The 25,563-nt window shown below is 39.2% G+C and overlaps 1 protein-coding gene across 1 annotated transcript in view; it reads right to left on the reverse strand.

Annotated features, from left to right (window-relative positions):
• LOC306770572 (A-type potassium channel modulatory protein DPP6-like) overlaps window positions 1-25,563 on the reverse strand; it is a gene marked incomplete at its 5' end in the record, with an annotated part of 225,050 nt that overhangs the window by 42,879 nt on the left and 156,608 nt on the right. The window contains 3 exons of the mRNA XM_079259446.1: window positions 63-115; window positions 8,108-8,182; window positions 8,678-8,772. Coding sequence (XP_079115572.1) covers window positions 63-115; window positions 8,108-8,182; window positions 8,678-8,772 — 223 coding nt within the window. The remainder of the gene's footprint in view (window positions 1-62; window positions 116-8,107; window positions 8,183-8,677; window positions 8,773-25,563) is intronic.

Genomic DNA, 25,563 nt, shown 5'->3' on the forward strand with positions numbered 1-25,563 from the left:
GGTAAGATATTAAATGATTATATATGAAAACTCAGATCCAGGCAGCCGTGATTATTACTTACGGAGTCTCCAGACTGCAGATGATATAGAAGGCTGTGTAGGAATGCTCGTAAACCTGAAAAAAGAAGAAACCAATGAGAACTTGTTTTTCTGACTTCTGCTATTTAGTTTAATCACTGAGGCATTAAACGTTCAAAAAGATTACATTATATAACTTCTTATTTTCTTGGAAATTAATAAAAGCGATGTTAAAAAAAAACCAAACTAAACAGATTACCACTGAGGATAATACATACTCAGAATTTACAAATAAAAAAGAATACACAAAAGATAAAAGGCACTATACTAATATCTCAAAATCTTCCACAAAATTTGAAAAGCAAAAGAAAAGTCTGATAAAGCAATGTTAATATGAATGACACATTATGTCATATCAGTTCATATTGGTATGTAATATGAACTGATTTATGCTTGATGCTAAGGCGGAGATGTAGACAGACAATCTACCAGATGTAAGTTTTGTTGACACATGAACCACCTAATAAAAAGCACACAAAGAAGATGTAGAAGAAGTTGAAGAGAACAGCTAGCTGGCTAACAGCACACCTTAGCTTTAGCCCGTTTACCTCCATTAGCTGATTAGCTCCAGTTAGCTTCGCGTTACCTTGGTTAGCTCTTAGCTACAAGCAGCTTGGAGTTTGATGGCTGTCAGTTATCCACTCCCACTCACAGCCTCCCTCTCACCTCCACCTCTTTGCCCATTTTTATATTTTCTCACAGTGACAACAAGCTTGACGCTTCCAACATGGTGACAGTGGAAACCGCCCACCGAGCTTTGGTTGAGCTCTTAAGGAACCTACAGGCCACATCTCGGAGGTTCCGTCTGTCTTTTTATAATATAGTCTATGGTCAAAACGCAGAAGTGAACTTTGAACTCAGCACTACCAATTAGTTGATAAACTGACTTAACATTTGTGGCAATGTAAAAGACACAATGAGAGCAGAGATGTATAGTAACAAAATAGAGCTACTTCACTACTGCACTTAAGTAGTAAAATGTGGTATCTCTACTTTATTGAAGTATCATTTTTTTCTCCTACTTCCACTTTTACTCCACTACATATACATTTTTATTGTCCTTCGTTGTTACTCGTTACAATAGCAAAAATAAAAAAAGTACTATGGTGGTTTGTTTAACCAATTATAACTGCACTGACTGTAGATGGCTCTGTCGTCATCTACCTGCCTTATCCTGGCTTTAGCAAACAAGAATATTTGAGAACAATATGGAAGGAGAACCTCCAAAGTCTCCAATACCCTCTATACCAATATCAATACCCCAATCTACAAAATAAATTACTTCCTTGTACATACTGGCTTAAGAAGGGAATTACTTGAGCAGGGAAGAAAAATAAGGAGTAACGAGAAGGATGTGATACTGTAAGTGGGAAAGGGCATGCTTGTTCTGATTTTATTTAGAAAGAGTTGTGTTTAGTGTTATTGTGTGCCCTAACCACTTTTGTTTTCACCAAAGAACTAGCTAATAAGTGACTGACTTGCCTTTAGTTTCCAAAAGTTATGAATGAAGAGATGTCTTTCCATAAAAAAACATTTAAAGTATACTTACTAGTTTAAGAAGGGAAAAAGCTATGGAGGGGAATGAACACACTTGATCTGTTTGATTTTTTTTTTTTAAAGTATGTTCTTGTTCGTGTATCACTGCTCCAACCAAAGGATTTTTGAATGTCCGGCTAAAAATTTCATAAACAATATAATATACAGGGCTGGATGTTGTCTTAAACAACTACACAACCCACTGTACTCGAGTTTTAAAAAAAAAAGAAAAAAAACTACTTGCAATAATTAAGCACAAAAAATGTTGAACACTTTAGTACTTCTACTTAAGTGGGGCACATCGAGAACACTTCAGTGTCTTCTCAAGTGACTTAATTCAGAGTACTTGTACTTGCACTTTATTTTTGGTTTCTAGTACTTTATATATGTCCGAATGAAAGTAAGAAAGGCAGAATTTGACAATGTTTGAAATGGACGTCTCCATTAACAAACATAAGGGAGAATAAATGGGCTTTAACCCAACATTCCCTAAACAACCAGAAGCCTACAGTTCTATCTTGCTTAAATAATATTGCATGTAAAAGTAAAGCAGGTTTATAATCCATTTAAAATGTCATAATTTATTTAAAATGTAATGTTATTTATGTCATCTACCCTGAATTATTATAATTATTAAAATAATTGTCTCACTGTCTGGTTAAGAAAGAACCTTAACATTGAAAAAAAATGTTTGGTTAATTATCTTTCTCCAATAGATATGAGTTTGTGTTGTGTCATACAATGTTGAAAACCATCAGTCATCTTCACGAAGATATATAACTTGTACAGATCATACTTCTGTGGAATGAGAAACACAGCTAAAAATATGGGTAATGAACAGTGTTGGGTAGTAATGCATTACTATAATACTATTACTTTTGTCAGTTACTAATTAATGCAGGTGTGTCCAACAATCCCGGTCCTGGAGAGCTGCCGTACTGCAAGTGTTAGCAACATGCCTGACTCAAACCATTGGGTAATTGGTCTGATGTGCACCAGCTGTGTTGCAGCAGGGAAACTCCCAACACTTACAGGACTGTGGAGAACCAGAGTTGGCTAACCCTTCTCTAATGCATTACTCTTAGATAAAGTTACTATTAGACTATAGGGATTTTGTCTGTTAACATTTTGGCCAGCAGCTGTGTGCTTCTATTTGTTTACAGCAGTGGTGCTGCACGACCTCCATGGTGTTGCACTTGTCTCCACTTGTCTCCAGGTTTTTGGGCTTGTTTTTTTTTTTTTAAGTGTAGTTGCTTACATTGGCTTCCTCTGCTCCCTTTGTGAAGGCCTGTTTAAAATAAAGCAATAACCCCTGGATTTGGAGTTGGAAACATAACCGCAACCGTCCTTGAACTAGGGTCCGTGGACTGTTTCTTTGGTTGAACAGGCATGCCTCTACCCACACAAACACACACTACTTTGTCAATGCTCATAAATGAAGATGGAAATGTGTAAATTATACATATCCTGAAGAGTAAGAGAAAGATGCATAGGAGGGTTCACTATGCAGCACTATTATATTTATTTTTATTTATTTATTCAAATCATCTGTTGGCCTGTTCTCATAAGTTAGTAGTTAGTGTTGAAAATTTACTTTGTACTTGAGTTTGTATTATATGTAGAACAAGTCTAATTGAATTATATTAATAGGAACTTTTTAAAGAAAGTTCTTTTAAAGAAGGAACTAAGAAGTTACTTTTACAGCAACATAATACTTATTGGTGTAATTATTCAACAAAGTAACAAAGTTACTTTTTAAATTAAGTAACTAGTAAGTTTAATTAGTTGCTTTTTTCAGTAACTGGCACAACCCTAGTAATGACCTAAAAATGTTCCAAAACCCCCTTGCAATATTCCCCTGTTGGTGTCAACTCTCGCTTTGAGTTTTTTGCTGGATTGGATGAAATACAGAAAAAAAGGGGAAAAAAAGTTTCCTGTTTTATTTTTTCCTGTTTTATTTTATTCTATCAGTGAAAATCCATATCACATTTTGCTGTGAGCTGGCAACTCATTCCTCAGCTAGCAGTTGTTGAAAGTCATCATCTGGCATGGTTGGGTTGGTCAAACAAGCTCCTGCCAAGCTGATCCCACAAATGTTGATCTGGGTTGAGGTCTGGACTCACAGCAAACCAGTCCATCCCCTGTGGTGATCCTGACTTTGTAGGGAGGGAGCGTTGTGATCCTAGAGGATGGAGTTGGGTCGTAGATTCTGTGGATATGGGATTTACTCTAATATGCGTATCAGTTATGCACCAGTTACACAGCTGTGACTGGCTAATAGCCGGCAGCCCTTGAATCTCAAAACAAGAGCGTATACCCAAAGCAAAAAAATGTAATGGATTTTGGTAGATTTTTTTTGAGGGTCATTACCCACATGTTTAGCCGTATTGCTCATTCGGTCACGATGGCAGTGGAGATGTGGTGTGGACCCAAATGCAGAGATGAGGGAAAACAGGATGCAGGTCGAAGATAGATTTATTCCAGAACAAGATGAGGGCAGAACTAACAAAATGAACCAACAACCACAAACTGAAACAGAGGGGTATAAATACACTGGAAAACCAAACAAGAAATAAGTGAAACAAATCTAGTAAATGAACCCAGGTGAACTACAACAGAAAATCCATGAAGCTAAACGAGAACCAAGAGAACTAAACAGGAAAAACTACTAAATAAACCAGGAAACCAGAAACTAAGGCACCGAATGAAACCACATCATGACAGTACCCCCACCCCCCCTCAAGGGTCGGCCACCGGACGGCCCAAAAAGGTCCAGAGTCCAGAGACGGGTGGGAGGAGGGGGCCTGGAGGAAGGACCAGGGGAAAAACAAAATCCAGGGGCAAAGGGCCGGGGGAAGAGTCCAAAGGGCCCGGCTCTGGAGGGCGGCCGAGACGACGGGGGCAGGCCTGGCTCTTGAGCGACCTCCTCGGCGGACCCTGGGGATGGAGGAGAAGGAGCGACCTCCTCGGCGGACCCTGGGGATGGAGGAGAAGGAGCGACCTCCTCGGCGGACCCTGGGGATGGAGGAGAAGGAGCGACCTCCTCGGCGGACCCTGGGGATGGAGGAGAAGGAGCGACCTCTTCGGCGGACCCTGGGGACGGAGGAGGAGGAGTGACCTCCTCGGCGGACCCTGGGGATGGAGGAGAATGAGCGACCTCCTCGGCGGACCCTGGGGATGGAGGAGAAGGAGCGACCTCTTCGGCGGACCCTGGGGACGGAGGAGGAGGAGTGACCTCCTCGGCGGACCCTGGGGACGGAGGAGGAGGAGCGACCTCCTCGTCGGGAACATGGGTCGGAGGAGGAGCGTCCCGACCTGGGACCTCCTCGGGAACATGGGTCGGAGGAGGAGCGCCCCGACCTGGGACCTCCTCGGGAACGTGGGTCGAAGGAGGAGCGTCCCGACCTGGGACCTCCTCAGGAACGAGGGCGTCCTGAACTGGCACCTCCTCGGGAACGAGGGAGGGAGGAGGAGCGTCACGACCTGGGACCTCCTCGGGAACATGGGTCGGAGGAGGAGCGCCCCGACCTGGGACCTCCTCGGGAACGTGGGTCGAAGGAGGAGCGTCCCGACCTGGGACCCCCTCGGGAACATGGAGCAGAGGATGTGGACGGGCTCTGGGCGCTGGCGTGGGAGCATGCAGCGCCGAAGACGTGGACCAGGGCTGGGATGCGGGCGGCGTAGACCAGGGCTGGGACGCGGGCGGCGTAGACCAGGGCTGGGACGCGGGCGGCGTAGACCAGGGCTGAGACGCGGACACTGGAGACGTGGACTGTGGACCAGGCGGGGACACTGGAGACGTGGACTGTGGACCAGGCGGGGACACTGGAGACGTGGACTGTGGACCAGGCGGGGACACTGCAGACGTGGACTGTGGACCAGGCGTGGACACTGGAGACGTGGACTGTGGACCAGGCGGGGACACTGGAGACGTGGACTGTAACCTGAACCCAGTGACAAAGATAGTCCTGGGGCTAGGCGAAAAGCTGCCACGTACCGTCTGGCCCGCTCCAACAGTTCGTCCATCCCCTCCTCATCCAGACACCAGGGGTTAGCGGTCACTACCTCCATAAACCTCTTTGCAGCTCCCAGCTGAGTGGGGTAGTGCCCGGCCGTAGTATCAATGAAGTCCTTGGTGGCTCTATGGACTAACAGGAATTCCATCTGGTCCATCTGGGTCCATCACTGCTGGGTCCTCTTTTGGTTGGTTCATTATGTCACAGTGGCAGTGGAGATGCGGTGTGGACCCAAATGCAGAAATGAGGGACGTAGCCATGTAGCTCATTTGAAATATCTTAGATAATGATAATAATAATAATAATAATAATAATAATAATAATAATAATAATAATAATAATAATAATAATAATAATAATAATAATAATAATAATACTATACATTGCTTTACAAGAAGGGATAAGGTGAGATAGATACACAGATAATAGTATTTGACATTAGACAAGGCTGGGTGGCCAAAGAGTTTAATAAGATGCGGGCTCTAATGAAAAAAGTCTGCTCTCCCCTTTATCACAAAATGTGATCAGGGAATACTTAGCAGGGCACAGTCTGTGGATGTCAGTGATTGGAAGGGCACACACCAGGCCAATAAGTCTGAGATGCATGTGGATGTAAGGCAATTTAAAGCTTTAAAATGTGAGCAGTGATATTTTAAAAATCAATGTGAAATCTAACAGGAAGCCAGTGTAAGGAGGTGAACGCAGGGGTGAGGTGCCTGAGCCGTTTTGCTCTGGTAATAACTCAAGCTGCAGTGTTTCTAATCAGCTGGAGGTGATGAGCGGAGCCCTGACTGATACCTGAGTACAGTAAATTATAGTAGACGAAATGGGACAGAATAGGATCTGAACTCAGCATCTGACACAGTGGCCAGTGGTGTTCTGATTAACCGTACTTTTCAGAGCCAGTGCAGCGTCGTTTTGCACAACTGACTGTGATCAAGAGTTTCTTCTCTCCAACTGTAGGTGTCATATTCTAGTTTTAATTCTCTCTTGGTACTCAAGTGACTTAACTGTTGCTTTGCTCAACTGACTGATGAGTTTCCTCTCCCATGCTGATTTACAGAAGGTCATACAAGCTTTTGTTCGATACAGACTGTCAGTTGCAATGCACCTTAATCTGGCATCAGAGAAGAAAAACAAAGGCTTCAGATGGGAAAAGCTCCTGCATGGTTTTTTAACAAGTACAAGGAGCAGTGAGCATACCGCAGCAATCTCTGTGGTCTTCCACTGGCGGCCTGTGAGCTTCAGAATTACATATAATCTATTTTAGAGCTTGTTTTTAAAACTTCAAATGGTCAGACCCCTGTCAATTTATGTGACCTTTTAAATTTTTATGAACCAGCTCAGGGCTTGAGATCAACCACCGGGGTCTGTCTAACAGTTCCTAAATAACAAGCTGTCACTAAAAGTGATCTGGCCTTTTCTAGTAAAAGTGAGCAAGCAAGTAAAATTGAATTGATATAAAATCTCTCAACATAAAATCCACAAAGCGCTTCACATATTAAAATTTGAAAATACAAAACAGAAGCTAAACGAGATATTTTGAAGACCCATTAAAAGAGCAGATCTGTTACAAGCCAAGGACACAACGATGCTGCGTACACCGACTTTAGCTTTGAAGGAGAATACATGTTTTTTCATCCTGTGTGCACTTATCAAAAGTTCAGCATTCATTAAAGGTGCACAAGTGCAGTAAGTCACATTCCCCCTTGGGACACATTGCCATTCAAATGCACATTATGCAAACACGGTGTTTAATATGTATTTGATCTTCACTGTGTGCTGCTACGGTGAACATATAGGAGGAAGGACTGTCATCTATCAAAGTGACGCAGGTCTGGATGGATAATAAATGCAAACACATGCAGTACAACACACTCCACTGTGTCGTAATGTTTTCTGCTCATCTCAGGCAATAACACAAGATTATATATCTGCAGGCATCCTTCACAGACTAACAACAGGAACAAATTCTCTCTACAGCATCTCAGTGAGGCAGAATAAAGTGAACACACAAACACCGGCTTGCCAAATGATTCAATATATCTGATCTACCTATATTAGGAGCTGAACTGCTTTGATGCATATCAAGGAGCTGGCAGAGCTGATGTAGTCATGGGGCACTTTATTCTACAGCTGCACAGAAATGATAAATTCCCAACCAATACCTCCTGCTCTCACTGTCGATCTCATCTCCTTCTGCCTGTGCAGCGCTGAGGGGTTTGTTTGTGTTTCTGTCCCCCCTCGCTACAGTTCTGCACGGCTGTGCTAGCCCCCGCCGCTGTCGATGACAGGCAGCGGTGTGCGACAGGCCTTCACACCCAGCCATGATTACTTTTTCCTCCTTCCCCCCCCATGCGCACACTCTACTGAATGCCCCCTTCCTCTTTCTCCTCCCTCTTTTGAAGCGGCTGACACATTTGTCAGTTTGCTAATTCAAAAAAAAAAAAAAACAAGTAAACAAATGAGAGGCTCACCGGTGCAACGTTGTAGGCCAGCAGCACATGCTTCATGTCAGGGGATACCTCATACTTGCTGGCTTTGTACATTTCCTGTGAATCAGAGAAAGATGTAAGTTAAAAAAAAAAAAAAAAAAAAAAAGGAGACAAAAAGATGAGACGTCTAACCATGCGTGGTGTTTTCATTAAACTACTCCTTAAATGCCTGCCTTTGACGGATTGCTTGGCTCCTGAAGCAAATGGGGGTGGCATTAATCTTTGCACTAGGGTTTAGCAATTTGATGGCAGACATAATGTTGTGTATCGTCTCCTGAGCTTGTGCAGAGAACTCGAGATACATCTCCATCTTGATGTTGGCGCACATTACTAGGCTCCAGCTTTTATATAGGGAGTTCACATTCCACTCGTATCACAGATTATTTGATTAAGTTTTACTATAAAAATGATATATACTGTAGCTCTGGGGGGCATTGATTTGCTGACCCTAAAAGAATAGCTTTAATTCAATTCATGAGGAGTCATGGGCAGCCCTTTTGTCCCGCAGTTGTAAGAAAAAATTTTTAAAAGAAAAGGTGACAAAGGACTTACAAATTTCTTGTTATGGACCAAGATGGTTTGTTCATCTGTGTCAACGTTGAACTTAATGACATCCCCATCCCGGTTACGGTATAAGAGCTCATTGCCTGTAAGAAAAAGGGAGAAGGATTAAAATACAGAAATGTGTAAGTTATTAAGTGATTTAGAAATTGTGTAGTCCATTTTGTCTTTCTGGCATGTTCTCCAACCTCCACCACTTTCAATACAGCAAAGAGATACGGCGACCCAAGGAAATCGTGTGTTGGCTTTGAGGCCTCCTTAAAGGGTGCCTGAACCCCTTCAACTGGCTGCTCTGCATCGGAAATGGGTCTACATCCCAGAATTTCTCCAAATTTCCCGCTAAATCACCCATTTTATATACAAGCACCTTTTTCAGTTGAATGTACTCAAAGGCTTGATCTCTGATCATTACCCATCAGGTCAAAGACCATGTAGTAATCCAGGAGCTTTGCATCCCTATTCACCACTAACTTTACTTGTGTGGTGGTCAGACCCAGCTGCATGGGGCAGAGGTGAGGTTATGGTTCAGGAAGTGGTGGCATGTGGGCCAGACTGTCACAGCTGTACTTCCTGAGTGATAACTCTCTGTCTTTATCTGCAGTAGACCGCTGAAGACAGGAGAGAGGCCGAATACAAGAGCAGGTTGCTAGGGCTTGCTGTTAGACTGCCCAGTAAACCAATATTGAAAACTTTTACACATTAGCTGCATGTGTGCTGCCAAGTTGCTGCAAGGAAACTTTTGAGAGTAATGATGCTGCTACAACCTGGTTGTACGGCAAAAGATGCCTGATCCTCAGGGCTATGTTTTCTGGGCCAGAATGTTCCTGACAGGGTCTACTAGGGAACGCAAAGAAACTTTTCACAAGTAAAGGCTAATTTAAACTTCCTTTACATATGTAAATATGTACACCCATTTCAAACGTGACTTCCTCAAACTTCCACGTGTCCTTAAGCTAGCATGTTGTTAGCCAATTTATCCACCAGAGGGCAATGTAGAGCTCACCTTCAGAGAGTGGCAAACACAATGATGGTGGATGAAAGGACAATAATTTATTCTCAGGAGACATACAAAGAGGCAGCATATCAGACTGTGCAGTCCTGAAATACATAGAGGTTTCTTCTTGTTCCTTGTGCGGGTTGCATGTCAGCTGTACTGCGCAATACCATGCTTACTGTTCCTAGTGGTAGTACTCCGTTTGCGGCATTGGAGTATACAGCTGCAGTGCTTTGAAAATGGAGCAAATTATGCATGTAAAAGATGCAGGATATGGATGGAAGGCAGCCCATCGATCTTTAGTGAAGAACATAAATAGGCCTGGGGGATGGAGAATAGCATCACTTTGAAGTGCATGCAGGCCAGTCTCATCAGTTCTGTTACAAGACATCATAGCAATAAAATTTATATTATTTGGTCAAATTCCAGATTCTGTAGTGTATCCTGCAACAGACTCATTTTTTTTTATTCCAACACATTGCAACATCCTTCAGAACTCATAGGTCTCTGCAATGTCCTGTTAACTTTCACCCTGACAGAGAGATATTGCACATTATGACCACATGCCCAAGTAGGATGTTTGCGAATCCTTGTCTCATACAATGCATATCGGGGAAACGGGCTGTTGTCAAGCGTTTCCTTTCAAAATAGAGTCAGAAGACGAAGTAGATTGTAAGATTACATGTCACACTTCCAACTACATAATGCCAGTTTGAGACCAGCTGAAAACAAATGCTTTAAAATCATTAGCCACTAATGAAAAAAAAAAATCACCTTATGAAAATGTAATAACACCACTTAAACCAATGGTTGTGTTTTAAAAATGGATTGGGGCACAACTTTAGTCAATATAAATAGCTGAACAGGAAACTACACAGACAACACCAAATAACATTCCAACATGGACAAACATGGTAGAAAAAAAAACAAAAAAACAGGAAATTCAACTTTTCTTATTTAAAATTAGGACAAATTACTTTTACAACAGGCGTGTCCTTCTCCGGTGTGAAAGCAATGTGATGGCAAGAACAGAGCCAAAGTGGAAATCAAAACCATTAAAAATAACAAACCTCCCTCTACTTTGACACGACTCTAAGTATAAAAGTTCTCTACAAGCACTTACAAATAGAAAATATGTTTTCAAAACAAATAGTTTACTCTGAAAAAGTCGAATAATAAGTGCTGGCCTAATAGGAAAAGTAACTACTGAGCGTTAAGGAAGTTATTACCTGTCATAAGCACTGACATCATAATTAGATTTTCAGAGATGCTTCTGTTTACTTACTTTTATTAAATGTCAGAGGGATATTATTTCAGGCTTATCTGAGAGCAATCTGGGGCGAAAAAGTACAATGTTTAGTAATTATCTTCGTGCCACTTAAAGGCAATGGTAAAAACGGCAGAAGTAAATGTAAAAATGTGGACTGAAAGGCGAGGCTATCCAGTTGCCTGGATCACGGTCTTGGCCTTCGTTTTCAGATGGCTTTGGTAGCAACACTCAAGGTCATATGTTTTCAAAATATCTAAAAATATTTCTGCAGGCAGATAAACACTATTACATCCTGTAGACCACGTTTAAAAGTGCTGTCATCTAAGATTTCTTATCACATAACTTATTCTATTTTTTTTTCAGAAGGAACAGTCATTGTTGTTTATTTTAAACTAGACTTTCTGGTTCATCACTCAAAAACAAGCATATTTAAATCACACGTCTGTAAACATTTCATATTCTTGACTAAAGTCTAGTTAAAAGAAAACACTGACTTATTTGGAAACAACTCAGCAGCTATAATCTGCCTCATCTGGACTGAGTAAGCATAGTTCTATGACTTAACCAAAGGGAAACAACCCTGTATTACATTTGGATTTAAATGCAGCTGAATCATGACTGATGCTTTCACAGAATTTGATGCTTTCAGATGGAATCTTACAGGAACTTTTTGCTTCTTGTATCATTTAAAGGAGATCCAGCCCATTTTTCCCAATTCAGTAAGAGAGTTTTCAGTTTTACAATAAATCTAATAAACATGTTCTAAAATCAAACACTCTTGACGCCATAAAGCAGAACATCTTTCACTATCTGTCAATACAACCTCTTCCAGCAGTGAGTTCAGCCCACTAAAGGAAATTCTTCAAGGGAGTCGTTATTTGACAGATGTATGAAAGTTCACGCCGCTCCTCATCCATCAGGCCTTTATCAGTGTGGGATACGTTTAATATGGCAACTGTCCCTTTTTCACCTTCAATCTATCAGTGCTCCTCTGTCTTATTGCTTTAGTGATCCATAGGCACACGAACAACCATGCCAGTTGGTGAGGTAATTAGAACCCAGAGATTGTTATGCAGAGTGCTTTCTATCTGCTAGCATATCTAATTGTCCATTAGAGGTGACAAAATTACCATCACAATGGCTTAATACAGGACGTGCTTGGGATAGCAGTTTCAGAGAGTTTTAGACTGGCATAGCCAAATGTCCTCTCAACAACTTTTGTCTCCTTGTTAAAAAAAAAAGAAAAAAAGGTTGGCATGCTAACAAGGATGTAAAATGGACGCCTTCATGGAAATCATGGTGATAAATAGAAGGCTCCTGTCTCATTTTCTTTCTTTATTTTCCCCAACCCAAGTCATTGCTTTAGTTTGACTTTGTTTGGCATCTTGATAAACAGTCTACTTTTTAAATGGAAAGGTAATTGGAAAATAGGGGCTTGAATGAGGAGAGAGATAAGGTGGTGATAAATCAGTGGTCAGGGAGATGGACTGTGTTTTATTTTGTTTCGTGACTTACTTTGTTTTCACAGTGGGGCTTTTGCTTATACTGCATCTCTTTAAGGCGCCGTCTTCATATTTATCTCTCGCCGATTTACCGATCTTCTTCTTGAACCAAGTGCCTCAAGACACCTCAGATATACCACAGATCTTTCGAATCTTTCCCATCACTTTCCTCTACCTAAGCCCACCTGCTAAGCTCATCATTTTAGACCTTATCATCCCTTTCTTCACCTCTCCAACTCTTTGTTTTCTGATCTTTCAAAGACGTGTTCTATTACTATACCCAAAGCGTTATGTCTTCCCCTCAGTCTGTCTCTTTTTAGCCGTCTTTCTTCCCTTCCCCAACACCTTCACTCACTGTGGATCTGCCCAGGGCACTGTTTTCTCCTCTGATCTATACCTTTTCAAGGCAGTATGTCTTATTAATACAGCCTCCTGCCCAGGGCACAGCCCTAACCCCGCTTCACTGCAGGAATACACGGGGGGAGAGGGGGGTTGCATATAAGAAACAGGAAAAGCTAAAACTTTCACATAGGCTGTTGGGATAAGGATGCAGTATGGACTTTTTTTTAGAACAATCATTGTGCTTGGAAGGAGACATTTGATTATTGCACTCACTTCATTGCAGATAGCATTAGCTTAAAATATTGTATGTTTTATTCCTTTACCACATTCAGTTAATATAGGCCAATTTTTGCCTTTTTAGGCCTTTCTTTGAGAAGCATGGGCTGAGTATTGCCAGTTTCTCAACAAATGTATGAGAAAACTGCATAAATGTTCAGAAATAAGGAACCTCAAGGAAAAAATAGAGGTATGTGTTCTCCATGACAGTGAGGAATATTGTTAAAACCTTCAAGAAATCTGGAGGAACTTAAGTGCACAAAGAACATGGAAGTTCAAATAAAGTTGGATGTTAGATCCCTGTAACTCCGTAAATCAGTAGCTGATTTAGTCACATTGACAAGGCAATACTGTTGTCAGTGGTTGACGAAAAACTGCAACAGAAACTGGCATTTATATGTCAATAAAAACTTCATTGTACTTAATCTGTCCATAAATGAACGTTATCTAGAGGTGGTGTCAATGTCACTGCAACTTTTCCTGGGACTTCCTTGTGTTTTCCAATAAGAAAATGCAAACCAGAATTTCCACACATTATGAAGATATGGTTAAGGAAGAGAATAGTAGGGTTGGGCAATATGGCCAAAATCTCATATCACAATACAACTAATTTTATATCCCCATAACGATATACATAACAATATCACATTTTTGTGAGTCATCAGTTATGTGTCAGATGTGCCTGGCAACGGCAGCAGTGATCTCGTTCCATCTGCGGGAATTATGGCGTATTACGGGTAAATGCCTGTTGCAGCATTTGTGTCTGGAGTTTATTATAAGCGCTTTTGCCACCACTTGTCACTGCTTTTGCTCATTGACTCTATTCTTTATTCTGTATTCTTTATCTAAATTCTTACGCAGGTGCTAAAATGACTTACCGGTAGTTGTGTCGGAGTCCGTTGTTGGGACTGTGAGCTAGTCTGTTGTTGGTTTCATGTTGGTCTTTTTATATCCAAAATGCATCCATGCGACAGAAATTTTCCCTCTTTTATAAACAAACTCATCAGTTTTGGTTGGCTAGTTATCTTTTCGTGAATTACCTTGCTCTGAAATGCATCTGCTACCATCTTTCTCAAAGTCTGTTTATGTATTGCAGCGTGCATGCTGTAAAAGCTCATCTTGACGTAAAATACTGCAGTAAAGCACCTTATCGTGGAGTAAACAATAGAGCCTCATTTGAAATGATAGAAATTTTCTATCGTCCAAATGATAAATATTATCATATTGCCTAGCCCTAGCAAAGAGTAATCACTTTTTCATACAATTAAAATGTTTTTTCATTTGGGGTAGGAGCAACATACCAAAAGTCTGATTACCTTCAGGCTACACTGTAATTGTTGCTCTTTCCTCTACCTACGCCATTGTTCACTTCCACTGTCAGTTTTCTTAAGGGACAACTATTCACTGCATTTGGTGATCTTCCTGCTTGTTTTCCAGGGTAACAGGGTTCAAACAATTTAGGTGTGTAACAATAGATGGATCAATAAAGAAAAAAAAAGGCACCTAAGTCTTTATAGACACCCAATGTTTGTTCATCATGAAACCTTTATCAGAAAAAGGTTAATATGTGGATGAACACCACAGATCATCTGGAAATATACAGCCATTTTAAACATGAAAATAACATAAATTACAAAGAAATGGCTTGTATTCAGCAGGTAAAATGGTTTTTGTGCTTCAAGGGTCTTAGTCCTCAACTGTTACCTCGACATAGTACATCATCATGTGATTACAGAACACAGAGCAGCTTTTGAATTCGGTAGTTTCTGCAAGCTATTGTTAGCCATGAGGTGAGCCAGGTTGCAGTGTTAAGTTCTGGATGAAATGGGATTTCTCTTGTCGGTTCCAGGTCATTTATCCATGCCCAACAGCTACAGATGAAGACTAGTTTGACAGAAGTGACAAAAGCTGCTGTGTGAGAACTATAGTGACTCTTTCAAGTCTAAAAGAAACAAACCAAGACAAATCTTTGCCTCTCGTTGGTTCAGATTTGCTGTGAAATATATTTTCATTCAAAATTAAAATCAGTTTTAGTTAAAAAAAAAAAAAAAATCTCCATGAATATTTATAGTACTGGAGATTTTTACACAAATTGCTTCTAAAAGGAAATTCTCCCTTACAGATGTGAACATTTTTATACTGTTGCAAAGCTATAAAATCAGAAATCTGAAATCAGTTTCTGACTGGTTTAAATCAACAAGCATATTCACAAATAAAAGGCAAAGTAAATAAACGGGGGGAAAAAAACAAAACAAAAACTCAAGTCTGAACATGGTGACACAACATGAAACCACTTAAAGGGACAGTCATTGTGTCCTTTGGTCAGGTCTAATGGTGGAAGTCATTTGTGTTTATCAGGAATGCCAATCATTGTTGCCTGCTCGCTTCATTAATCTCTGCCTCTTCAGCTTCTCAATACACCGCTGGGGTTAAAATACAGCTTTGCCAATTTATTTCTGCTTCATGCCGTTTAACTTGGGAAATACAGATGTTTTTTTCTGTCTTATTTGATTTACATGCACACCTCAAAGCACCATGGGGCTGCCATTCCTTAATAGAGCAAGCTATTGACATACTACAGTGAGATCAGTAACTATGATCAAAGACTAACAACTTTCCCATAGGATTTTCACACCAGGTTCCTGTAAATAAGGAGCTTAAAAATCAATAGGCTGCTTTCCTCTACAGCTGTGCTTTATCAGATTTTCCCTCTAGTTGTACAAGAAGACAAAAAAAAGCACTTGGAGATTAATGTACTGACAATAACAGCTCAACTTGTATATTTATGAATGATAAGATTAAACAAATGTAGGGTTAAAATTTAATTGAACTTGATGGTGAAATGAGTCAAGCTGTCTCGTCTTTTTCAAAGAACCCAGATGTGTGAAAGTTTGATCTTTACAACACATTTGTGGGATTGTATCATGAAATGAACAAAGTGATATCTGGGGGGGGGGGGGGGGGGGGGGGGGGGGACACTAGAAGTTCTTGCTGGAAAAGATTACAAAACCATTTACACATGTCAAACAGAGGCAGCTTAACACCAAATCACTATGTGCTTACAAACACCAAACTCGTGTCACAAAGTCAGCCGAGTATGACAGTAATGCTGGCTTAATGAGTGTAACCACACACCAACGCTGGCCAGTTTGGCCAGTGTTCCTTTGTTAGTTTAGAGGCTTTTCAGCAGCAGATCAAATTCTACCCTCTTCTACCTCTGCAAGTTCACACGTGACACATATGTGAAAATAAACAACAATAGAAGAGTTTCTTTTTGTCTCTGAAAGCTGAGCAGAAAGGGTTTGTTTTACTGCAGTGAGCGCTAAATTTTTAGAGTATTGTTCTTTAATTGCTTGGCCATAGCCAGCACTGAGACCAAATAGCTGAATAAATTAACTGTGTTCCCTTGTGGTGTAACTCGTGTTACAAATCTTGCACTGAATTTTAATTTATTCAAAGTCTGACTCCTCTAACCTGTTTCTGGGCAGTGGAATAGTTTCCCATTTCTTAATAACTAAAAGCTGGCTTTCTGCCTACATTCACAAACAGCTCCTAAAGTGCAATGCTATTTAACAAGCTAAAAAAAAAAGCCGTTGGACAAATGATTTTTGAAAAGAGGAGACCGAAACAGAGAATTCTGGTTTAAGTGAAAAGCATTAAACTAAGTGGTTTCTTAGTTTCTTACACTGTCTCAGGGTTTAGACAGCTTGCCATCACTCTGTACATTTAAACGTATCATTAAGCCAAGCAACAGTTATAGCTTCATTGGACCATTTAATTGGACTGCTGTGATTTTCTCAATACAGAAACAGAGGAAGGAAATTGATGTATTGATCAAAATATGTCAGTCTACAATGATAAATGGCAACAGAGCATCTTCTTATCTTTGTAGATTTGGCATTTTTTCTTTTTAATGAGTTGCAAACAGTTTCATGTGGTCTTTATTTTGGTACTTTTCTCTTGTTACTTCCATCTTAAAATCTCTCAGAGGACGTGTGGAGCCTGTATAGAGCTCGATATTTGAATGCCATTTAATGTATACGTGCAGACAGAATTTGAATAACAACATATTATCTGGGCGTATTACTCTGACTTTCAGCTTTTCAATGAGCTACAATTTTAGTTGGACTAAGATGTTTACACGTACTTAAATGTTTGCCCTTAAGTAGACTTAACTATTTGTTTTTTAGCATCATGCAAATGTGCAAATAGATGGTACAACAAAATGTTAAAAGGCAAAGTCTGAAATGAAATGTTCGAACATCTGCCTGTGACTTGAATCTAAAGAGAAAGTGAGTCATGTAGCAAGTCAAGTCAAACAATTCACCTAGTTGTACAACACTTAAAGAACTAGAAAATATATTTACATTTTTGAAATTCTGATTTTCGTCCAATTGAGATGTTTTGGACGGGACCTGAAGTGTGCAGTTCTGGTGAGGAAACACACCAACACCCCTGAAGTAAAAGCTGTTTTTGAAGGTGGAGTGGGCTGAAATGCCTCCAAGCAGATGTGTTAGAAAACATTTAGCTGTTGTTATGGTTGTAGAGGTCACAGCAGATATAAAGAACACTTTCAACCACCACTGCAGATGAAGAAGACAAAAACATATTTGCTGGTCCAACATTCTCACAGCCAGAGACCAAACTCAATTTTATTCAGGGTTTGATGTGGTCTGCCACAGTCTCTTTAAATGCATTTTTATCATTATTCTATTATTCTATGATAGGTTTTTCATTTTAAAAATATACTTTATGACAAGGAAAAAATATATGGGAAATATCAAACACTCACTGCATGTTAAAATCACAATACTCATCAATACTATAATGCTTCTATACAGGACCCAAGACAATGGAAACAGGAGAATTGTAAGTCCATTAAACAATACTTGATAAGTCACAACTGAGTATTTAGTACTAAAATTGTACATGTCTACTACCTCTTACAACAGCTGAGTTGAGCAATCATGAGACATTAAGTCCTCAAAAATCTCATCAAACTCCACCTTCCTTCCAGGTTGACTCCCAAGGGAGCATGCAGGTGTTCTCAGAATCCCTCCATCAACCTGTTTAAAATCCCACAGCTTTCTGTCACCTAAAACCTCAATTTCTGATTAATTTTTAAGTACTGTGTTATTGATTTACCTCACTGCCTACGAGGTTACGGTCATTTCATACCAGCTGTTCAAATACTCCACACAAACTCATAACGTCTCTTGCTGTTTGATCTGCACAGTTCTAACTCAATCTAGTTTTTCCCTGTATGTGTTAGTGCAGCAGTAATGTGTTTGTTTGTGCTTACAAACTGATGACTGAACTTGAAAAACATGAATGTGCTCATAATTAAGATCATTAGGAAGTCTAGTGCCCGTAAAATAACAATTATAACAACGATAATGACAACAGGAACCACAACATTAGTGGGGTTCTCTTGCTTGAAAAACAGTACAAGCACAAGTTACTTCGCTGCTCAAATATTGTGTTTAAATAGACTAAAGTAATTATCAAAACATGTATCATTCAAAACACTATACAATTACATAATACAATATTTGCACAGTCATGATGAACATTCTTAAATCTTAAATTTGTATTTGAGTCTGTGTATCATTCATCCTGCAGGCCTGTTATAAGCGACAATGCATTGCTGACAGCTTCACTCTTTACCAAGTCATATGCAACAGACATTATAGGATTAGACAATTGATATGAGCTAGTAATGTGTTTTCACAAACATGCAGACCCTCTGTCTACCTGCATGAAGGGGATTCTTTCTGTAATATAGTGCAAATCTGTGACTATTATAAACAAGTAATCATAAAAAAAACTAGCATTGAAAGTAACTGGTGAAACAGATTAAAATATAACAGCCTAGTGCAAGATCATGTGTCTGCTTTATGTGTTTGTGAGCTGTTTTTTTAATGAACACAAATTTTGTTTTTTCTACTTGCTGCTGGCATTGCTGGAAATCATAATTGCTGCTTTTCAAAAAAGAATGACTATTAACCATCACTGTGGTATGTAGAATTGCAAAGTTCAACATCCCTTAATAAATAAAGAGTTACAAATAGAAAAAAGAAAATGAAAGCCATTCAAATGCAGCCAGATTAAACCCCTGGACTTGGCACAGATCGGCTAGCTAACAGAGTCAGCTAGCTAGCTGATAAGAAGAACTAACTAGGAACAGAACAGTTGATTGATTAATAAAATAATTATTTTGTAAGCTCTCAGATATTGCATTGAAATGACCTTTGTACGCTACATATTGAACAACATGTTTTTATTTTTTTAAAGTCAAAAAGAATGTCTACTTATGGTTAGCTTAAAACTGACAATAACTTCATGACAATAACTTTACAACAATATGCGTTTTAAGTCAGTCACCAAAACACCAGAAAAGTCTCCAATAACTCCAGTAAAAGTCGCTAGTCGCTTTTCACAAAAAAAGTCACCAGGGAGGTTTGGAAAGTCGCCAGATTTAGCGAGAAGTCGACAAATTGGCAGCAGTGGTCCCCACAGCGGTCCTCGATGGCTGATGTCCTGCAGATTTCCGATGTATTCCTGATCCAACACACCGGGCTTCTGTTAAACAGATCTCACAGCCCATTTAGTTCCACATAATGAGTGATTAGTTTTAGTCAGGTGTGTTGGAGTGGGGGTACACAGAAAACCTGCAGGATTGTGGCCCTCAAGGTCCGGAGCTGGGCAACCCTGATTTAGAGTGACCACTAACTATTCATAAACTAACATGTATATCTTTGTACTGCATGAAGTAGCAAGAGTATCTAGAGAGAACATACAAATATCTGGGAAAAACATGCAAACGCCACACAGTTGAGGCTCAAACCAGCGACCTTAGTGAGGCTGTGGTGCTAACCATCACACCACAAAGCAGACACAGAATACCATTCACACTGTATTCACTGTTCCATATTTAGTATTAACTTATATTTATCTAACAGAAGGAAAGAAACCAAGGAGACAATGTGTTCGGTTTTTAAAAGTGAAACTGATTTGACACAAACTTTAGTGTCATACTATTTAAAAACATTGCAACTGTAGTCACAGGACCATACCAAAAATGAAATTTTGCCATCTTGTCTACTTTGAGATAAAATAAAAGTTAACCCCTTAATTGTAATTGTACTATTCATACAAATGTGATCAACAAACAATACAAATCTAAGCATATATTTGATGCCAATCATATAATTTCATCAGCTGGAAGCAGCAAAGTCTACTTCAATTCAAGCCCACCCACTGACTAATTTGAACAAATCTAACTACTTTTGATTAAGAAAAACATGATGGATGTTCAGTAAATAAAAATTTCACTGAAAGAGCTGCTATTTAAATTTATGAAATGTGTCTTGGTTTAATTAAGGAACAAGAAAAAGTTTCATGTTTTTTTTTTCCCAAGGCAGCTCTTAAGATGCATGGCAACACGCTACAAAACAGGAACTGTTTGTCAGGGTAAACGGCCTACAGTCCATCATATGAAGTAAACAAAGCTATACTTCAGTATTATGAAGTAATTTCACCGTAATTTAATGGAATTTACTTTGCAAGCACAACAAAATGCAGATTTAATGATTTATTCTAACACTGCATTATGGTCCCCCCGTATTTAAGCCTGCAGAGTCTGTAAATAAGTATATAAATATAACCCCTGCTTCATGATCAGAACGGGTGTGTACAACAATCCTGGGAATATGCCATAATATGCCAGAAGCCATCATAATCTGTTTTTCATGGAAAGACAAATATGAAATTGTTTTATTGTGTGACGCTTCAGTGTGAAATCTTTCTTTAATGCTGAATTTTTAGCCAGGACTCTCCAGAGGAAATTCCTGTAAGTCAACAAAACCACTGGCTATAATAAATAAATAATATAAATTTGTTTCTGAGGAAGAACTTTAGCTCATAAAACTTTTAGTATAATGATCAGAATTTCTTTTCACAAGTTACAATGGAAATCTTTTAAACCTAATTGGAAAGTCAAATCAATGATAAATGTGTCCTTGTACTTGATGATTGAAAGAATTTTGAATGATAAAATCCTTTGTCAATATGTATGCTTATGAGTGAGAATCATACAAGACTACCTGGGTTAGCTACAGTATTTTTAGCAACATTTTTGATACCACAATTTGGAAAAAAGATACTGTACATTTTAATTCAACATGTTATACATGAAAAGCCTTGCCTTTACCATTGTAAATTCATGTTTATCAGTGGTTTTATTTTTTTCATCCTTTTTTGTATATATCTTCTCTTATTGGCACCCGCACAGAAAAACAAATTTCTCGTGTATGGAAAACCTAATTGTCCAGTCTTTTACTCCCTCACCTAAATCGAGGATAAGGGCAGCTCCATGTTGATAAACTTTGGGCACTAGAAAGTAGCAGAGCAACCCTTTAGACCAGGGATGCCCAAACCTGGGTCTACTATTAAAAGCTACATTCCGTCAACGTTTAGATGGATCCCGTCTCTGACACACCTGAAACCAATTGGTGAATTCCCTCATCCACATGTCATTCAGCTCTGCAGAAGCCTGGCAACAAGCCATTTATTTAATTTAGGGATGTTGAAGAAGGGAGACATCTAAGGGTGCTTTCACATCAGGACTCTGCTGGACTCGGTACAATTGAGGACTTGGCTAAGTTGTAGAGGCGGTGTCTCCATACAGACAGAGATTGCGTTTATGCTGCATTTTGGTGAAACAAGCCAAACCATTAGAATAACACTACCCCATTTTCACCAAAGGTGGCGCTGAACTGGTATTTAGCAAAAGAGAAGACAAGAAGAAGAAGAAAACTATGTTTCCTCCATTTGTGAACTAAACATGGAGCACAAAACTATCGCTGTTTTGGGTCTTTAATTGTGCCTCATGCAAGTATACTGCAAAAATACACTGCAACAATGGGCGCAATATGAATAGATGAAGCAGAGGACCCTTAGAAGGATCGCTACCAACAATGCAATACCACGCTAAATCTAGGAGGTGTCTTTTTTTATGTAGTCCATTTCATGTATTTGGTCTGCTTGAACCAGAACTCAACCTACATTTGTAGGCACTGAGTCCGCTTCTTTGATCCGAATCAGCACTCATTTCCCCAGACAACACGTTTTTTCTAAGCAAATGGACTAGGATTATAGCCTTTTATAGAAAGGCTGATGTAAAATTGCCCTTAGTTGCAGGATAGATTTTGAGGACAGTATTCAGTATGTTGTCAGTCTATACTAATTTCTCAAATCCTGTATCTCCATCAGGATAAATAGAGAGCCATTTCTTAGTTGAAATGTCAAAGGAGTGCTGTAATATACTGAATACCAAACTTAAAATAATAAGCTGTGAATGTTAGCAATAGCTAGTGTTAGCAAAAGTGCTACACTACTGCTACTGAAACCAATGGCTTATTTGTCATATTTTTACATGTCTGTACAAATATGACAACTAATTATTCAAACTGTGCATTTCATACAGAAAAGAGACTAACCACTTCCTGCTTCATTGATTTAAGCTGTTGTGTTATTGTGTTTAGGATAAGAAAATCACAATAATAAGCTGTGAATGCTGGTAGCAGTGGTAAGCTAATGTGGTAATATGGCTTGTTAGCTCCATAGTGGCCGACTCCAGGTCACAATGCCTGATGTAACATACCAACCAATGAGGTTTACTGCATCTATACAAAACTGCAAGTGGCTAACTCATTACATAAAGGACTATTTGGTAAACAAGTGAACCTCTTGGCATCAAATTTTTATTGATAGAAATTGATATACAGTATTTCAGTCTTCTGACAGTCAGCTCTTTCTAAAGTGGAGGAACATTTAAACCTGGCCAAAGAATCTGTTTCAGCTTAACCATCAAAGCCTACAGCATCATCTGAAATTTGACATTTGCTCCTGCTGCTTCAAGTGATGTCGCCACTATCTAAAAGCTGATTGTCTGTAACACTGGATGAATACTGGATACTTACGTATATGGGGTAATTTGATATGTCTCATTGGTAAAAGGAAGACCCAGAGCATCATTAAAAAAATGACATTCACATCATTAGTTATGTTGTGTAGTAGGGACAAAGCTATGAGAAGACAATGAGGAAAGGAGACTAATACTCTCTGAAGTGAGTCCTTTATACAAACATTAGAGATGAGAGGTCATGCATCATCCACAAACAAGGTAATTCTTGATTGTACACACAGAAATTCGCATATTGGCAAAACAAACACGCCTCAGTCATTTTAATCACAGCCATAAGTTATGCTCAAAGTCACAGTAATGGCACTTTTGCGTAGCGACTTCTTTGCAAATGGCTCCCCCTTCACCATATTTAACAAGCATAAGTGAGACAAGAGCAATCGTAGAGCGGCGAAGGAAAAAAAAAAAAAAAAGAAACGCGGCCATTAAAATGGCAAACAGCTGCTCTAAGAGACTGCATCGTGTCCCACAGGGCGGGCTTCACCTTCGTGGTGTGAGAAGGATGTTGATGCTGTGTCTGTTTAATTCAGATGCATCCGTGAGATATCAGTCCTGCCTGCTAACTGTGCAATTACCTAACTGGGGAGACTAAGTGAAAGCTTCAGAGCATGATCAGAATACAGATGAAGAGTTTAAGGAAAGGCAGTTCACAGGATTTGAGATAACAACTACAGGATCAAGGATGTTAAGGTCTGATTTGAAGTGATTAGCTATTTACTTCTAATGAGTAAGAAGAAACCTGGACTGTTGCTGCAATGTTTAAAGCTTCAAGATATAATCCAGCTGTTTCGGTAAAATCCAAACCCATTTAAAGCGGGTTAAAAATAAAAACTGGTTGGAAGGAAAATTAAAGAATAAGGACAGATTCAAATGTTACTTTCTGAAATTTCCAAATATATTTATTATAATGGCATTCTGACAAACTGCTCAGAGAATAACAAAGCTCAAGATGATTCATGGAAGACTTCATTGTAAAACAAGCTGCTTTCTTTTCTTCTTTGCTGCAACAGAATATGTCAGTGATGCAAAAGCTTCTGACAAAAAATGATAGAGCAGCACAAAGAAGATAACCTGACATACTTTAAAAAGAAAACTAAAAAGTTTTGACAGAAACATGCAGGGATGCCAATGAAGAATTATACATTGTTGACAACTTGTGTTTATTATCACAGTTACTAAGAAACTGTTGTCAGCAGACCAGACAAGCACTGTCAACCCTGTGCATGTAAAAGACACGCAGGCATGATCCCTGTACACACACACACACACACACACACACACACACACACACTCACTATCGCAACATGCTAGTCTGGGAGTATCAAAACAACCAGGCTGTCTCTACAGATTTCATTTCAACAATTAAAGATCTGAACTTCACTGCAATGAACTCATGTTTCTATTCCTTAATGGTGAGCGCATACATGTTTAAGTTATGTGTTATAATGAAATAAATAAAACCCACTTCAGTGGGTTCAGTGATAAAAAATACTCACTTGTTGCGCTTAGTCTGCACTGTCTGCACATACATCCCGCTTTCATGAGATTCTGTTTTTCTCCATTAAGCAGGAAAAAGAAAAAAGATCAACACTATTGATGGTCAGGCGGGTATTGCAGCTGTATTTTCTGCTTCCACCACCTCTGTACTGACTCTGATCAGTCTTCCAAGAGTAGCTCATTGCAGTGTTAAACTCAAACATTAATGGAAGAATATAAGGAGGAGAAATAAATACATCGTATTTCATATATCATATGAATGGGGACCTATTGGATTTTCATATCATATCATGTTTCTTTAGTGTGTAATGTGACTAAAACATGGAGAAATAGTGCAATGTTTTCGTCTGCAGCCATGCTTTCACAAATATACAGTGATTGAACAGTCAGAAAAGAAAAATCTGAAGGATGCAGAGTTTCATGGACTGAACACTGAAAAGCAGTGGAGTGAGCTGATCATGGTTTAGGATTGTGCAACAAGTGGTGGTGGAGGGGAGCAAAGATCCAGTGAAATACTTACAAATTTTAGAGATAAACATCACACAGATGCTAAAAAAAGTTGAAGATGAGAGTATAATCATGTTGAAGAAATTGTATAAATCAAACAAACCTCAGATCTTAGTATCCTTTTTTTTTTCAACGTTTCTTTTCTTTATTAAAAAGACCATTATTATGTCATTAATATCATAATAACATTGAAATACACTGCAATGCATATATACATTTTAAATATAAATGAATAAATAAAATAACAAAGCTGAGTTTACTTTTGTGAACTTGATAGCCTTCTGGATATCTAAAAAAAAAGCCTTTTATGTTTCACGCTAAAACCACCTTGTTCACATGCTGTTCAAACTGGTAAGTGTTGTTGTGTTCTTAGGACTCAACACTTCTCATCACTAAATTCAGGATCACAACTTTGCATTATTTTAAAGTCAAGTTTAGATTTATAAATGCTTTTTAAAACAATCTGTCCTGTTTAAAAGAATTTAGTAACAAGTGATTTTTGCT

The sequence above is a fragment of the Telmatherina bonti genome (assembly GCF_933228915.1).
Source record: "Telmatherina bonti genome assembly, chromosome: 20".
Classification (NCBI taxonomy): Eukaryota; Metazoa; Chordata; class Actinopteri; order Atheriniformes; family Telmatherinidae; genus Telmatherina; species Telmatherina bonti.